The 17336-nt window shown below is 37.2% G+C and overlaps 1 protein-coding gene across 4 annotated transcripts in view; it reads right to left on the bottom strand.

Annotated features, from left to right (window-relative positions):
* Positions 1-17336, bottom strand: part of DIAPH3 (diaphanous related formin 3) — a gene marked incomplete at both ends in the record, with an annotated part of 549577 nt that overhangs the window by 412854 nt on the left and 119387 nt on the right. For all 4 annotated transcript variants that reach the window (XM_082675745.1, XM_082675746.1, XM_082675747.1 and 1 more), the window contains one exon: positions 9408-9538. In XM_082675745.1, coding sequence (XP_082531871.1) covers positions 9408-9538 — 131 coding nt within the window. The remainder of the gene's footprint in view (positions 1-9407; positions 9539-17336) is intronic.

Below are 17336 nucleotides of genomic sequence, written 5' to 3'. Positions count from 1 at the left end.
AGAAAATAATAATCATGCAATAAATATATCAAAGAAATATGCAGCTACTCAGAAGAACCAAGGCATTGAAGCAGCACTGTATAATAAAATATAACAGAAATGGTATGTATGTGTTGTCCAATATGGTAGCCACAGCCACATGTGTCTACTGAGCATGTGAAATGTTGCCCTTTTTTTCATTAAACTTTAATTAATTAAATTTAAATAGCCACAAGTGACTAGTAGCTACTGTATTGAGCAGCACAGGAAAGAAAACACAGAGTCATCTACATTACTAACCTTCCTGACATCATTACTGAAGAGAAAGAAAGAGAAAGAAAGGAAAGGAAAAGGAAAGATGAAAACTACAAGAATGTACATTACCAAGGAACACCTTTACTCCTCTTGCCCATTCAGAAATTATCACTGTAAATATGTATAAACTGCTAGTTTTTCTAAGGCTGATTTTCAAAAAAAAACTTTTTATCTCATGTCTTAATTTAAATTCCAAAACACCACGAGAATAAAAATAAACTGGAGCATATTATTAAAGAACATTATCCTCCTTCCCTCATTTCTACAAAGGGAGAGGTCTCCTACTATATTCCCCATAAAGCAACATTGGGGGTTACTTCTGGTCACTCCCTCTACCTCGTTATTGGAATATCCCCCAGGAAAAATTACTTTATCCAATTGGTGAAAGCGGAGAAAAAAACAGAACGCTCCTACCTGCATAGGAACCTGGCCTGCAGTTACCTATTCTCTCTACCTATTACTACATGATAAGTGATTCAGTGGGAAGAAGAAGTATATTTCACCTTCAAGCCCCAGTTTTGCTTTTCACTCTAGCTTTTCCAGCAGTACAGCTGATTTTGTTTCTTACCCTGCTTCTGTATCTACTTTTTAAATGTATTTCAGAATGCAAAAGCAAAAAGACGGTGTAATTAGCATCACCATAAAACCCAGTATTTTGCATGTATACATGTCAAACAGGACAGAAGTTGAATTACAGGAAACTGAATAAATGGTAACAGGTCTCTTTTTTGTGGGATTTAGGGGTGAGTCATAGAGAAAGAAGACTTTGGGAGGCCAAGCAAAAGAAAGATACTGAAAAAGTGCTGAAGCAAATGCAGGACCTGAGAGATGACTGTTTATTTCACTTGACCAAGTTGACTGTGTTTAAGTAGAGGTCGTTTCAAGAAATTCAGAGCAGGGTAATCCTTTGTATCTTAGAAAGTTTTTGACCTGATTCAAGTCCTGAGGCACACTATAAAAGCACTTTTGTTTACATTTTCTAATACTAAAATAAAGAACCTAAGTGTCCAATGAAACTAAAAACTGGAAGAAACAAAAATTTAACACTTATTGACCTATTATGTATCCCAATAAATAATGCACTGGTACTCAGCCCATTTCTTCTCACTCCCCTTCCCCACCTCTATTCTGTTCTGTTCTTGTCTCAAAGGGGCTGAACCTGCAGGCTGCAGTTCCCAGGCTTTGTAATCAACTGCTCTCTGCTAGGTTTGACCAGAGGGAAGGTGAAGAAAGAATAACAAGGCCTCTCTCTCTCCTTTGGCAGTTTCTCTGCAACAGTTGCATCTTCCCCATGGATCCAGTTTCTTCCACTCAACACCAGGTTGTGAGCTTCCAGAGCATTGCCTTTCCCTCCAGCACAGGGGTGGAGCAACTTCCGGCTGTTGCGAACCTCCACTACCTCACTGCTCCCTATTTGGTTTCTCAGTCTTTCCATCACCCATTTAACCAATTTCTGGCATTAACTTCTTTTTTAAAAAGCGTATAGCATGCGCTCTGGTTCCTGTTTTCCTCTCAGGACCCTGACAACATGTATAATACACACATATACATATATGTGCATTACAGTTTGATTCCGATTTCATCTCCAACTTCTTCCTAGGAAAGCATCTTTGGTAAGAACAAGGAAAGGAACAGAAACTCTTTAAGAATCATAATATGGTATAATAAAGCTTTAAGAAGAGAAACGTTTGACTTGTAGATGTTTTAGTTTGAGTGCTCTAAAGAGCCTGCACCACCCTTACCCCACCACAATGTCATTGATAGAATCCACTGACCAAGACGAGGGACTCTGCAGGCACGGTTGAAGGATGTGAAGGCCTGCGGGGATTGGCAGTGATAATAAAGGAGGGACAAGAAGCCTTCCTCACTCAAGTAACACCCAATCTCTACATCATATTCATTGTCCCTTCCCTCAACTATGGGAGGGAAAGGGGATGTAGGAAACCCAGACTTTTACCGGGTTCACTCTCTCCATGAATTTCTTGGATGTTTCTGAGGAATATTAACACACCCACAAATGTCTAATGTCAAAGTATGATTTTCAGAAAGATAAAAACACTGCTCACCCCAATAAAGCCAGCAGTGTCAAATACTTACCACATTAATGAGAGAACCAGCAAGATGGTGAGGCTGGTTCAAAAAGAATTGGAAAAACATCAGAAGATATATAATGACTTAAAGAAAGGATAGTAGAAGAAGAACAATAATTTAAATATAAAACTAATTAATATCCTGCAGGGCAATAAACCTGCAACTTCTGGGGTTTATCTTTAAAAAATAAAAATTTAAAAAGCAAGCAACAGTAAGGTAAAATAACATAATACTAACATATGCATTAAAAATTTAGGGCAAAGGCACACAAGACCCTATTAACAGTTCACCACTGAGCAGCAGGCTTTGACAATCAAATGACAAAAGAGATGAAGACTTTTTCTTTTCTGGTTATACCCGTCTAAGAAATTCAGATTTTTGACATAAGAATACAATGCCTTTATAATTTAAAATTTCTTATCCAACTTTCTTTTTCCTGGTATTAAACTAGATATCCATGACCACCCTTCCAACAACAGTCACTGAGACATGATTTTAAAATTGTGTCTGAGGTGACAAGAAAGTACAGTCTCCTCAAAAGCAAAATTTAAAGAGAGAGAGAGAGGAATTTAGACAGGTAAGCCTGCCTCAAGCCTCATCTGCTCTGGGGGACAAACATGAAGCCCTGGAAACCCAACATCTCCTTTGTGGTAGCTGAGCAGAGCGAATAGAACAAGTGTTACAGCCTGAAGCCTGAGAAACGCCGGCAAAAAGCAAGGCTCTCAAAGGGCCACACCTTAAGTAAGAAGGTGACCTAGCAATAAACCTGCCCCGTAAAGGAGGACATCAAGGCAAATTTCTTCTGATAATTCATAACCCAGTCACACACATATGTGGAGGAAAAAAAAACGAAAAAACAAAAACCTCAAACTGGTCATTTTAGTTTAAGGCAGCCCTGGATCATTACGTTCCTAGTAGTAGAAAAGCATTAATTCATTCTAGCAAAATATCTTCAAAATAAATCTCAAAGAAAAAGTTCCAAGGAATAGGAGGTCACACTCTAAAATTACAAAACACACAAAGAAACAAGAAATGAGTAAAGGTGAAAACAGTAAATAAACAAATAACCACCACCAGGAGTAGGCCTAGGAAACCTTTATTTACTAAAATTACAGAGAATATAAAATATTTAATATGTTTAGAGAAATAATAAACAGGATAAAAATAAGCAAGGAGGGGCTTCCCTGGTGGCGCAGTGGTTGAGAGTACACCTGCCGATGCAGGGGACATGGGTTTGTGCCCCGGTCCGGGAAGATCCCACATGCCGCGGAGCGGCTGGGCCTGTGAGCCATGGCCGCTGAGCCTGCGCGTCTGGACCCTGTGCTCCGCAACGGGAGAGGCCACAACAGTGAGGTGCCCGCATACCAAAAAAATAAAATAATAAAATAAAATAAGCAAGGAGTATTATGAAAAATCATGAAAAAAGATAAGGAGTTTTGAAACAGCCAAAAATATTATGAGGATGAAATTATAATAATGGAAATTTAAAATACAACTTATAAATTAAATAGCAGATTAGACAATGGTGAAGAATTAGGAAACTAGAAGATATTACAAAGTATTCCCAGAATACAGTACAGAGAGACAAACAGATGGAAACTTCAAAGAGATTAGGAAATAATGGTGTATGGAGTAAGAAGCTCTAACACATACAAAACTGAGAGAGGGGGGAATCAATATTCAAAGAGTTAATGGCTGAAATTTTCACAGAACTTATGAAAGACACTAATCATATTCAGGAAGTCCAAAAAAATCCCTAGTAAAAACAAATAAGAAAGAAATTCCACCTAGACACATAGAACACACTATAGAACACCAAAAACAAAACATAATAAAACCAGAGAGAAAAGGCAGATTACCTAGAAGAGCATGAGTTTTATATAAAAGAGCCTACCTCTCAAAAACAGCAATGTAAGACAGAAGAAAAAATAATATCTTCAATGGACTAAGAAAAGATATCAGAAAACCTTAATTTCATGCCCTTAGGAAAACTATTCTTCAAAAGTAAAGGTAAATAAAGTCGCTTTCAAACAAATAAAACAAAGTTTTACCATCAAAGGACCCTCACTACAGGAATGTAATGATATACTTGAGCTAAAAGTAAAATCAGAAAAAAATGTGCAAGAACCAAAAAAGGATGAGTATGTATGTGTATAAACACATATACATAAATACATATTGTAGTATATCTCAGTAGTAACAATAGCTAATTTACAATACAAAAAAAGAAAAAAGAGAAAATTAAAATATCACACAGAACTAGCATACAAATCAAGAGAGGATGATTGGTGTTAACGTATTTTAGGTTCAGAGGAAGAGAGACTGCTTTTTTGTGTCCCTTTTAAGTACACGCATGTACAGTTTCCTTTTTAAGCGTGTGCATGATAAATTTCTCTTCTGTTTTAAGATCAAAGAGAATGTCTTCCAAATTAGTAAATGAGGAAAAATGAAATGAGAAATTTAAAATCTATCAAAAGAATTTGAGGAAGAAGAAGGAAGAATACAGAAAAGAATGGGGGAGGGGTGAGCAGGAGGAGGAGGAAGAGGAACATGGAAAAGCAGCATAAACTGAAAATTTTAAATGGAATGTCATATAAATCCCAATATATTTCTACAATTGAGATGAACAAAGATTATCAGACAAGATTTTTTTTAAAAGCATCCATGTACTATTTACAATGGATGTTCCTAAAATATAAGAACAAGGTATGAAAAATGATTAATTGTGATAAAATGTGAGTAGCTGCACACAGCATACATAAATATATGAAATACTGAGAGGAAAATGCAAGTCTTCAAAGAGCACATAGAAGATGATGCCATTTAAATAATGTTCAAAAAGATATAAAACCAAGCAATATATTAGGAATACATATATGGTAATCTATAATGCAAAGAAATCCAAAATTCATGACAGTGGTCACCACGGAATAGTGCAAGAAAAGGACACTGAATTAAGGAGGGAGGCATAGAAGCTTCAGAGTTATAGGCAGTAATCTATATGCTAGCCTCATTAGTAGGTGAGTGGGCACTTATTTCACTATAATGACAAACAGCCTTTTTTTATATGTTTAACAGTTTATAAAAATAATTTTTATAGTAAGTCAAACTATTAGTAACTTCAAATTTTTGTCTTGACTTTTTCTCTTCAGATCAGGTTGACATCAAGGAATACAGTGATCTCGTTGCTTGCCACAAGCCTCCTGTCTCTATCCTCATGTGCAGTACGTGGCACAAAACATTCAGCAATCCAAAGATAAGCTCTCCTACCAGCTTTATGTTTTCAAGCCCAGAAATGCAGGAAAACTACACTCTAAACATAGCACTGATTAAATGGAATAATGACACATACAGGCTGCTTACTTGCTCTGCAGTAAACATATATTTTACTGCAAAATTTTCTAAAGTGATCTTCTAGAAGTTACAGTTAACTTAATCAAATCTAGTTCCAAAACCTCCTTAGAAATCTTCTAACAAAATGATAAATTGTAAAATATCTCTTGTACACTTCAAAATGCACACATTAAGCATGGGTAAAGGAAGATAATGCCTAGGGCTTCCCTGGTGGCGCAGTGGTTGAGAATCTGCCTGCCAATGCAGGGGACACGGGTTCGAGCACTGGTCTGGGAAGATCCCACATGCCGCGGAGCAACTAGCCCCGTGAGCCACAATTACTGAGCCTGCGCGTCCGGAGCCTGTGCTCCGCAACAAGAGAGGCTGCGATAGTGAGAGGCCCGCGCACCGCGATGAGGAGTGGCCCCCACTTGCCGCAACTAGAGAAAGCCCACGCACAGAAACGAAGACCCAACACAGCAAAAATAAATAAATAAATAATTTTTTTAAAAAAGATAATGCCTAATATCACAAAACACAAAAATCTAAGAAGACTGGTATTTCTGAGACAGAAACCTTATCCTTGACGACCACATCAACTTGAGCAAATGAAGATGCATTCTATAACTAATTTGCTATATGCAAAGATGAGTAATGGACTAAAACGCTTAATATCAATCATAATGATGTTAGTGTCTACCTTTTTATGTTTCTACCTCCACGTATTTGAAAGCTCAAACATAACTGTTGACTGTGTTGAGATCCACTAAAAGTTATGTTTGATAATTTGAAGAAATTGGTCTTTTCACTTGTGTTCCAAAAATAAAGCTTCTATGTCTTTAAGCTCAAAACTGTCCTTGATGTTGAATAATCAATAAAACTTCAAACAGAAGAACTATGTGATCTTCAAATCAAGTCTTTATAAAACAAGGCCAATAATTTGGCATTTAAAGTGCTGGTTTTCACATAATTCACTATGCAGATAGTCAAAGGATGACATGTCTCATAATCGTTACGCAGACTTTCAGAGGTTGGTGAATGGTTCTAAAATACTGCATATCAGGGATGGGGTGGTGCAGGGGTGCTCTACTTTTTCCTTGATTTTTTTTTTGGGGGGGTACGCAGGCCTCTCACTGCTGTGGTCTCTCCCGTTGCGGAGCACAGGCTCCGGACGCGCAGGCTCAGCAGCCATGGCTCACGGGCCCAGCTGTTCCGCGGCATGTGGGATCTTCCCGGACCAGGGCACGAACCCGTGTCCCCTGCATCGGCAGCCGGACTCTCAACCACTGCGCCACCAGGGAAGCCCTCCTTGATTTTTGATTTAAATAAATCCTGATCCCAAACCAGCACTGGAGAACTGTCATTAATTAGTTCACTTGCTTCTTTTTCAATTGTATTCACAGACATTAAAGAATTTCACTCTGATTTTCTCAATAATACTACAGATCTAATAATAATCTCAAAAGCTTACAAAAAGTTGGAATTCCTTCTCTCTTGAAATTTAGTCACATACTGTACATAAAAAAGAAAATATGAAAACTGACTTTATCAGCAGACACATCATAACTAACTGCAAAGTCCAAAGATTTGATCAGAAATAGCTTCAAGTTTTACATGTTCAGCTAAGTCATTCCTCTAATTGGAGCACTGGGCACAGAAATACTCATGTCTCAATTTTCTATCTACATAAAGTGCCATGATTTCAGAAAAATTTCTCCAATGACATGGTTTTCTATTCTTTCCAATTAAAAAGACTACTTCGTAGGAAACAGCAACACTTGTGAATTGCTGATAATATATTCTATTGTACGTATATTGGCTCAATAGAACTGGCCACTCTCAGGGAAATAATTCCACAAATTATTATTTTTGAAATATTTATTCTTTCAAATGAAAGAAACATACAGCATTATTTCCCACTGTCTTTATATGGAATCACAATAAATAACTGTATCCATTGTAATATGCCTGAATTCATACATAAAATCCTCTCACAGTTTTTCTTTCACTATCATGTTCATCTACTCAAAATATGAAAAATTAGAAGAGGTAATGGCAGGGTCTATTTCTTATTATACTGAAATTCCATGGTTATTTCCAGTGTCCAGTAGCTGCCGGATAAACTGAAAAATGACTGTAGCTCCCCAGTTGACCCTAAAATACCCTCTTCCTACATTTAAACTCCACAGGAACAGGGCCTGGACCTGCTTTGCTATTTACTCAAGCCCCACGTCTAAGATGGTACTTGGAAACAAAACATTGGTACTTGGAAAACAGCAAGTGCTCAATAACCATTTTTTAAATGAAAACATTTAATAGGTAAAGATTAAGATGGAGACCAGAGCTCTTCATGTATGACTATACCTGTCAAATAAACAAACTCCTAATTCAACTTAGTTTCTAGCAATAGCCAACATAAAACTGAAGAAGGTTAAAATTGTTTCAATCAAATCTTCACTGAGCACTTTCTATGTGCTAAAAGCACTGTGCCTGGTAAAGAGAGGTATATAAGACATATGAAATCCCTGGTCTCATGCCCACCATTAATTTACAGCCTAGAGAACACACTGAAAGTGGTAAAATATGGAAAAATAAAGATAAAATTGAAATAATAGAGATTCTTTGTTTACTCTTCATGCTCCTTACTTAAACCTCACTTTCATGTCTCTCAGCAGGTAGGGTCTTTTTATTTCAAATACTTATACTGTCAAGGATCTTTATCATACTGTAGCCAAACTTCAGAAACATTCGGAATATCAGAATACCAAAAAAAGTCTTTTATATATCATTAACCTCCAATCATAGTTTTTCATTCTGGCCCTCTAGCCCTTTGTCTATATTTTATACACACACACACACATATATGCATATATATATATATACGTATATAAAGAGAGGGCTAGAAAATATTCATATATATTTATGCAGAAATAAGCATTCATTATACAATAAGAAATCAAAACTAATCTACCATAGACTCTTGCAGCTCAGAAATTCTGATTCTATGACTGTTCAGACATTTTATAACAATTCCTACTTAAAATTTTTCAAGAATATGCTGGACTAAAAGGTCTAAAAACTGATTTATCAAGATATCTATTGTAGTGTGGCTAGATACAGGGCACCCAGTTAAACGTGGAATTCTGGAAAAACAACAAATAATTTTTTAGCGTAACTACGTCTAAAACCCAGATTTTACTGGGCGTCCTATATTTTTATTTGCTAAGTCTGACAACGCTAACCTCCTATGGGCTCCTACAAAGATACCAATTCCAATAAAGGAAATAATAAATTAATGGTATTTCTTGTATATCAAACAGGAATGAGCCAATATATATGTACAATACCAAAATTCAGAGTGAAACTCAGCCCCATTAAATTGACAGTTTCTGATGACTGTTCTCTTTTGAAAAACGCCTCAAGTTTTTAAAAATTCTAAGAAAAAAAAAAAGAATGACTTTTTTAAAAGTCCACAGGCTACATATCACTCAGTAATAAACACAAAAGGTACTATTGAGACTGTATTTCCACATGCATATAAAAATTATGTATTCAATTTTTACCTTGAGAAGTTGTTGAGGTAGACCACCTATTTACTCACAGGCACCATGAAGTACTGCATAAAAGTGGCAGATCATGGCATCTGTTTAATTCAGTAATATGCCCTCATGTTCAGAAAGACGAATTACCTCACGGGATTACTCGTCAAAGACACGCGGAGGGATTCCAGGCACGTGAAGAGCCTTTCATCTGCAGACTCCATCTTCAGTTCATGGATGAATTCCTGAGGTGAGATCTGTCGACTACTCTTAACACTTCCCTGTAAAATAAGTTAAAAATTTTTAATTCATGTTGTGTGAAGATTATCCATTAAAATAGTAACTACATTAATCCCACCTTTCATATTAACAGCAGCACACAACTACTCTGAGTAGCATTACTTTGAGAGGATGATTTCCTTACTTCTGCCCATAAATTTATAAATTCATAATCCATGGTATCCACAAAAGATAGCAACATAATATCAAAAGGTTTTCAAATTAAAATAATTGCTTTGTCAAATCCAGACTATCGTGGAAAACATAGGAAATATCTGAAAATATACCAATGTGTTTTAGGCACATGTAAAATAAAAACCAAAACTTAATACAAGAATGACCCTATTAAAATTAATATTCCAAGCAACACAGAAAAAGCTGTAAATCTTTAAGCACCTAGTTCTAGGCAATACAGACACAGAGATTATCAAAACCTAAGTCTGGAAGGAGAAACGCAAGCAAGGAAACAGTACTATTCAGAGCAGTCTAATTCCTCTAACATGCCACCAAGGGACCAAAGGAGGAACACCCAACTTGGCAGAACAGACAAGGGAAGCCAAGGGGAAGGTAAGTAAGAGGGAGGCAAAGACTTAGACAAGAATACCTTTCAGGCTAAAACATCACACAAAAGCACACACCCAAAAAGAAAAACAAAAGCACATAGCACATATAACTGAGGATAGACGCCAGGTCCTGGAGTGGTAAAGCACTACCACACAAACAGCTTTTCCAGGGGGGTTGGAAGGATCACACTGGCAGCAGTATGAAATACATATGAGAAGAGCTGGAGTTCATTCATTATTCAACAAACATTAATTCCCTACTAAGTGCCTGTCGCTGTGCTAAGTGCTGAAAAAAGACCAGTTAACAAGAGACGAAGATACCTACCTGCACGGAGCTTTATTCTCCACAGGGAAGAATAAAGAATGACAGACAATAAATGTAAAATAATTAACATACATCTCACTGTAGTGTTAAGTGCTATAGAGAAAAATAAAAACAGGAGGAGGAATAAGCATCATTAGGAGGTGGGATGCAATTTCAAAGAGGGTGGTCGAAGAAAAAATAAAGTCTCACAGAAAAGACTCTGAAGGCCTCAAACCTGAATGTTAGAATAAAGGTTTGAAGGAGGTGAGAGCTCTAAACATGCAGATATCTGGAAAAAATTTGTGATGGAGGGGACTGCAGTCCTTACAGGCCACCAAAGAACTTGACTTTTACTCTGAGATCAGAAGCATCAGAAGCAGAAAGACCTGTTGAGAAGGTATGTGTATAGTCCAGATGGGAAATGATGAGGATGCCCAACTAATAATAAACTCCAGAATTATATCTATTTAAATTACAGATTACAAATCTAATGGGAAGAAAAGGAACTGTACATGCCCAAAAGCAGCTAAGTTGAGATGGTAGGAAATTAGATGTATTTTTTCATTTCTTTTTGTTTTTATTAATTTGCTACAGCATTGCACAAGGAAACATTCCCAATAATGCAAAACAAATTAGTCCTGGGAAACAGGTGATTTTCATAAATAGCAAGTCATAATTTACTAAAGAAAAATATGCCATTCCATGAAATGGGAGCTAACTGAATCCACATTCTATGGGATCCTTACAGCAAAGTTCCTAAAGAGATGAGTTCAGGCATCCAAAAACCCTAACAATAATTTGCCTTAATGACCCAGAATACGGCACTTAATGAACAGTATGTCCCTATTAGTAAAGTCTTCCAGCTATTATAACTTCCATGTTGGTCAAATCAACATGTTGGTCCCCCTAAAATTGGGAACAAGAGAAGAAATGTCAGCTCTCACCATTCCTATTCAGTATTGTAGTGAAGGTCTTAGATAGTGCAGTAATGTAGTAGCAACAACAGACACACAGATTAGAAAGCAAGAAGTAGATATGTCTATTAGCAAATGAGATGATTATGTACATGAATTTAGCAAACTCACAGAATAAAATTCAATATAGAAAAACAATTTTTTTCTAACTACTACCAGCAATTAGAAAATAAAACTTTTAAATATATCGTTTTCTAACAGCATCAAAAAAATACAAAATCATTAGGAAAATTTTTAACAAAAGAAGGGAAATAGCTATACACTGAAAACTATAAAACATTGTGGAGAGAAAAACGACCTAAATAAATGAAGATGCTATACCATGTTCCTGGACCAGATGACTCAATATCAAGAAATCCATTAATAAATACATTTAAAAAATAATAATTTATAGATTCAATATAATCACCATCAATGTTCCAGCAAGCTTTTCTGAAGAAATTGAGAAGCAGGTTCTAAAATTAATATGGAAATGCAGAGAACCTACAATAGAACAATTTTGAAAAAGAATAAAGTTAGGGGCTTACTTTATCTGTTTTCAAGATTTACTGAAAAGCTACAGTAATCAAAGTAGAATTAATGGAACATTAACAGAACAGAAGAGAGTACAGAAATATATTGAATCTATGTAGTCAATGATTCTCAACAAAGATCTCAATGTAATTCAATGGGGTAAGAAGAATCTTTTCAACAACTGGTGTTAGAATAATTGAATATCCACATGAAAGAATGTGAACCTAAATGCTAGACCTAAATGTAAAAGCTAAAATTATAAAATGTCTAGAAGAACACATAGTGAAAATCTTCACTACCCTGAGGAAGGCAAAGGTTTCTTAGGATACAAAAGCACTAACTATAAAGTTGGATTTCATCAAAATGTAAACCTTCCACTTTTCAAAAACCTCTTTTTTTATTAAGATAGCTTCATTAAGAAAATGAAAGGTAAGCCACAGACTGAGAAAACACTGCAATATGTGTCAAGAATTGTACAGAGGCTGAGATTTTACCCTACATACAAGCTAAGTTAGCCTGTTACTATTTCATGAATTCTGACAGAAAACACAGGACTCCTCAGTTAGAGACAAAAGGACTCTATTATACATGTTGGTTCCCTAACCCACCAACCCACAGGGATGATGCAGAGATCCCTGATGAATGACGGATACCTACACACACAGTGGACTGTATAACAAGGGAAGAACACTGAGCTTCGGGCAATCACCACTTTTATAGTGAACAGTAACAAACCCACTCATTATCCACAGAGATACAACTTCATCTCTAAAGTTGCTTCACTGTAAATGCAGTCCTGAGAAATGACTTGGATAAAGAATGGTCAGGCCTTGCATGTTGGCATAACCAGAAAGAATATACAGGGATATCCAGGGCCCATGGTAGACTGGCTCTCCCAACGATAAATATATCTCATAAACAGCAGTCCCCAACCTTTTTGGCGCCAGGGACCAGTTTCGTGGAAGACAATTTTTCCACAGACAGAGGGGCTTGGGGGGATGGTTCAGGCAGTAATGCAAGTGATGGGGAGCGGCAGATGAAACCATTTAATGAACTCCTACAATTCAATAGTAATAAGACAAACAGTCCATTTAAAAACATGAATAACAGACTTTGCAAAAGAAGATGTATGAATGGCCAATAAGCACATGAAATGATGTTCAAGATCATTTGTCATCAGGGAAATGCAAAATAAAACCAAAAACAAAATAATGCTACATACCTCCTGGAATGCTGAGGGTGTGAAGCACCTGGAACTCTCCTACACAACTAGTGGAGATGTAAAACAGTACCGCCACTTATAAAACAGTTTAGAGATTTCTTTTAAAGTTAAATATACACTGACTCAGCAAGTGCACAACTAGGTGTTAAGCAGGAGGGGAAAAAATCCATACAACATTCAGAACAGCTTTATTCATAAAAGCCAAAGACTGGGAACAATGCAAGCCATCATCAACAAGTTGTTGTGTATCCATACAATGGAATACTATGCAACAATAAAAAACTTCACTGCTGATAATGCAACAAGATAGATGAATCCAAAAAACTATGCTGAGTTAAAGAAGTCAAAACAAAAAATAGAGCATAATGTATGGTTCCCTTTATAGGAAAGACCGAGACCAATCTGTCAATCTTTTCTCTGGGGCCACTCTGGTTCAAGACATAGAAGCTGAGCTGTTAATTATCTGTGTGTTTGATTAGAGAATGAAGGTAAACGCAGACAACATCTTAAATGGGGCAACAAGTAGTTTCCCAATAAACACTGGGAAAAAAAGAATAAACTTACTGGCAAAAAATAATTCTTTATTTCAACCATATTAGGTTTTTCCAGTTTGAAACATTTACTGTGTAAAGGTCTCTGCATTTTCACCTGAGATTCCTGCCTTAACACCCTCCCCTCTTACCCAAACCCGCAGCATCACTACTATGCAGGTTCCTCGTGCTGGCTACTCGCAGACATCAGTTAGATCTGGGCCAAAACTAACTTCCCGGAAGGATTTTTTTATAAGCCACACAAACTGAGTCCCCCCCACCCCATCTATGGATTTCTTTTTCAAAACACTCACCACTCTGTATTGTAATAACTTTAATTGCTATTTATTGCTTAAAGGATATATTGAGTACCTACTGTGTGCCGACATTGTTTATATGATGTGGCTACACTGGTGAAATAAAAGTCAAAGATGACTCCTAGGTTTAGGGCCTAAGCCAAAATGTAGTGCTAACTACTTAAATGGGAAAGGTGGAAGAAAAAGAATGAGTAATAGAGGAAGCAGCTATTTAAAAGTCATAAGTTTGATCAAATGACATTTTTTTCTGTCTAGGAAAATAAAATCAGAGCAGAGACCAAAATAAAGAAAAGCAGGGAACATGGGCATTCTGGAAGAAGGGTATTTCAAGCAAATAGAAAAGCAAATACAAAGCCCTAAGGTAGGAATGAACTTGGCATATTTGAAGGACAGCAAGAAAATTCATCTAAATCCCAGTGAGTGTGACAAAGAGTTATAGATGACAAGGACAGATAAGACAGGCAGACATCTAATCCTGGAAGCAGGGGACTGACAAACCACAGCCAAATGTTTTTGTATGACTTGAGCTAAGAATGGTTTTCACATTTTGAAAGCTTGTAAAAAAGAAGAAGAAGAGGAGGAGAAGGCGGAGAAAGAAGAGAAAGAAACAGCAGCAGAAACAACTGAAAGCATACATAACACCCTAGCCTAAAATGTTTACGATCTGGCCATTTAAGAAAAAGTTTACTGGCCCCTGATAAGGTCTTAAAAACCATGGTAGAGACTTTAGCTTGTGTTCTAAGTGGATGGAAAAACATGCATAGAAATTATAAGATAGAGCAAACATTTTTAGAAGATTATTCTAGCTACTGTGTGGCACCAAACTCTAAGTGGCAAAATGTGAAACAAGGAAACAAATTAGAAGCCTTCTACATTGTCTGGTCAAGAGTTGACAGCAGGGCTTCCCTGGTGGCGCAGTGGTTGAGAGTCCGCCTGCCGATGCAGGGGACACGGGTTCGTGCCCCGGTCCGGGAAGATCCCACATGCCGCGGAGCGGCTGGGCCCGTGAGCCATGGCCGCTGAGCCTGCGCGTCTGGAGCCTGTGCTCCGCAATGGCAGAGGCCACAACAGTGAGAGGCCTGCGTACCGCAAAAAAAGAAAACAAAAAAAGAGTTGACAGCAGCCTAGTATATGACGTCAGTGATGGAAGGCACAGATTTGCTCAGTATGAAGGAAGATCAGATCAGACTTACTGATAGTTTGGATGTGAGGAGTGAGGTGTGATAGAATTAAAATTCAAAGATGATGACAAAGCTTTTGTTCTCAACAACTAAGGGAATGGTGTCACCATCTTCTGATTACTGTGACCCTGACAAGAGCAGCTTGAATGGTGGATTGGAGATAAGCCTGAACAGAAATTCAAGGGAGAAAGCAAGAAGAAGAATGGACAACTCTTGAGAAGATTCTGTAAATGGGAGCAAAGAACAAGGGCAGTAGCTAGAAAGGAACCTGCAGTGTGATTTGGGGTGTTGGGGGGAAAACCACAACATGTTTGCATGCTGATGGGAATAACCAAGCAAAGAGGAAGAAACTGATGATGAAAAGCATAGGTATAGATGCAGGAAAACAAACAAGTGAACAACAACAAAAAACCCTTAAGTAGGTGACAGAGGATGTGACCTACTATACAAGAGGAAGGATTGACCTTACACAATTGCAGGGAAAGTGGATCATTCTAAGAAGAGCAAAAGCAGAATCTAAGGGAACAGATTCAGGTAGCTTGTTAGATCTGGTGACTAGGAAGTAAGGTACGGCAGTTCTATTCTGATTACATCAACAGTCTCGGTGATAGAAGCGGCAATATAACCAGCTAAAAGTGAGGATGCAGAGCTAAAGGTATGAGAGGAGATATGAAATCATTTTCAGAAAGTAAAAAAGCACACTGACAAAGGCCATGTGGTAGAATATCTGTTAACGTAATCTGTTAAAGGCTCGCTTTGCCAACTGTGGTCATTCAGAAAACACTAGTCAGTGTGGCTGTGTGCTTCCTCCCAGATGTATGCTGTGCTGACGTGCAAGTGCAGAGGAAGTGGGAAGTTCCATTTAACCAAGGGCAGAGGTTATATGAACAGAGAGGCAAATGAACTGAAAATTTATGTAAGATAACAAAGGACTGTGTGTCTAAGGTCAATAAGACAAGAAGTAAGAGCATGGTGAGGGTGGAGAGGAGATGGACATGAAAAAATGGTAGAGTCAACAGATTAGCAGTTCTAAAAGGATTATAGAATTCTTAACGTGGGAATGTTAAGTAAGTAAGTAGGTCAGGAAAGGAAGATTGTAAACCATATTTAGAGGTGGTATTTTATCAATATTATCCAAGGAAATGGGTGGGTGAGATTGGGGGGAAAAACAAAGATTGTTGGGAGTGATAAAGTCAAGGAGATAAGAGGATGAAGTATTAGATTGATCATCTATGTGAATGATCAAGTCAGGAAGGATGATGACAGTGGAGGGAGCAGGAAGAAAAGCAATAAGCTAGGTCAGCAAACCTCCTGGGAATAGTCAGCACCTCTGTGTGGTATCATCTTCTCCATTAGAACACATCTACTAGGGCAGCGTCTGCTTCTGGGAGCCTAATTCAGCACTGTGTCATCAGTCCCTGGTAAAGTGCCTAGCATTCAATGAATGAATGAGGTTATAAAATGGAAGGCACACATGGACTAAGGATTACAACAAGAAAGGAGAGGCAGATAAGTCACACCAAAAAAAAATTCTGAAGAATGAATGCTTAGCTAGAAAGGACTATTTCAATGTAAAGACATAGGAAATAGACCAGATAATTGGGAGATTAGTTTTCAGCACCATTTCCCCCCTTTTATTATATTACTATCAAAATACAGGTACAAAAGAAAGGAAATTGAGGGGAGAAAATATTATGTTACATGAGTAATCAGAAATATTCCTTTCAAACAAAGCCCTTCCAGTGTTTCTTTCATTTTACATAACTTCAAAGGAAGCAGGCAGCCAGGAAGAGGAGGATACTCACGTCTGCCTATCTCTAAGTCCATTAGCCATGAAAATGAAAATACTTAGAAAGCTTTATCCCGTGGCATCAAAACACATTAACGAGAGAAGGATGTCCGCCTGACATCACAAAAATTAGAATGATATTTATCCAACATAGTTTTTAAACCTTTTTTAATCCCTTAGTAAATTTTACTCTAAAATACCATATGCAGGATAAAAAGAAAAGTACATACACTACTCTTGTCATTTTTTATTAAAAAATATTCTAAGGTACAAAAAGTAATATACCCTTTCACAACTTATTTCCCTTACCTGTTCTATTTCTCTAAAATCAAACATTCATTCTTTTGCTATGTAACTATTAAAGGTAATAGTAACCATTTCCTTTGACCTGTCTTAGAACAGATTCA

Source organism: Grampus griseus (genome assembly GCF_964374135.1).
Source record: "Grampus griseus genome assembly, chromosome: 18".
NCBI lineage: Eukaryota > Metazoa > Chordata > Mammalia > Artiodactyla > Delphinidae > Grampus > Grampus griseus.
The sequence above is the reverse complement of the archived record's forward strand: the minus strand, read 5'-3'. Positions and strand labels throughout refer to the sequence as shown.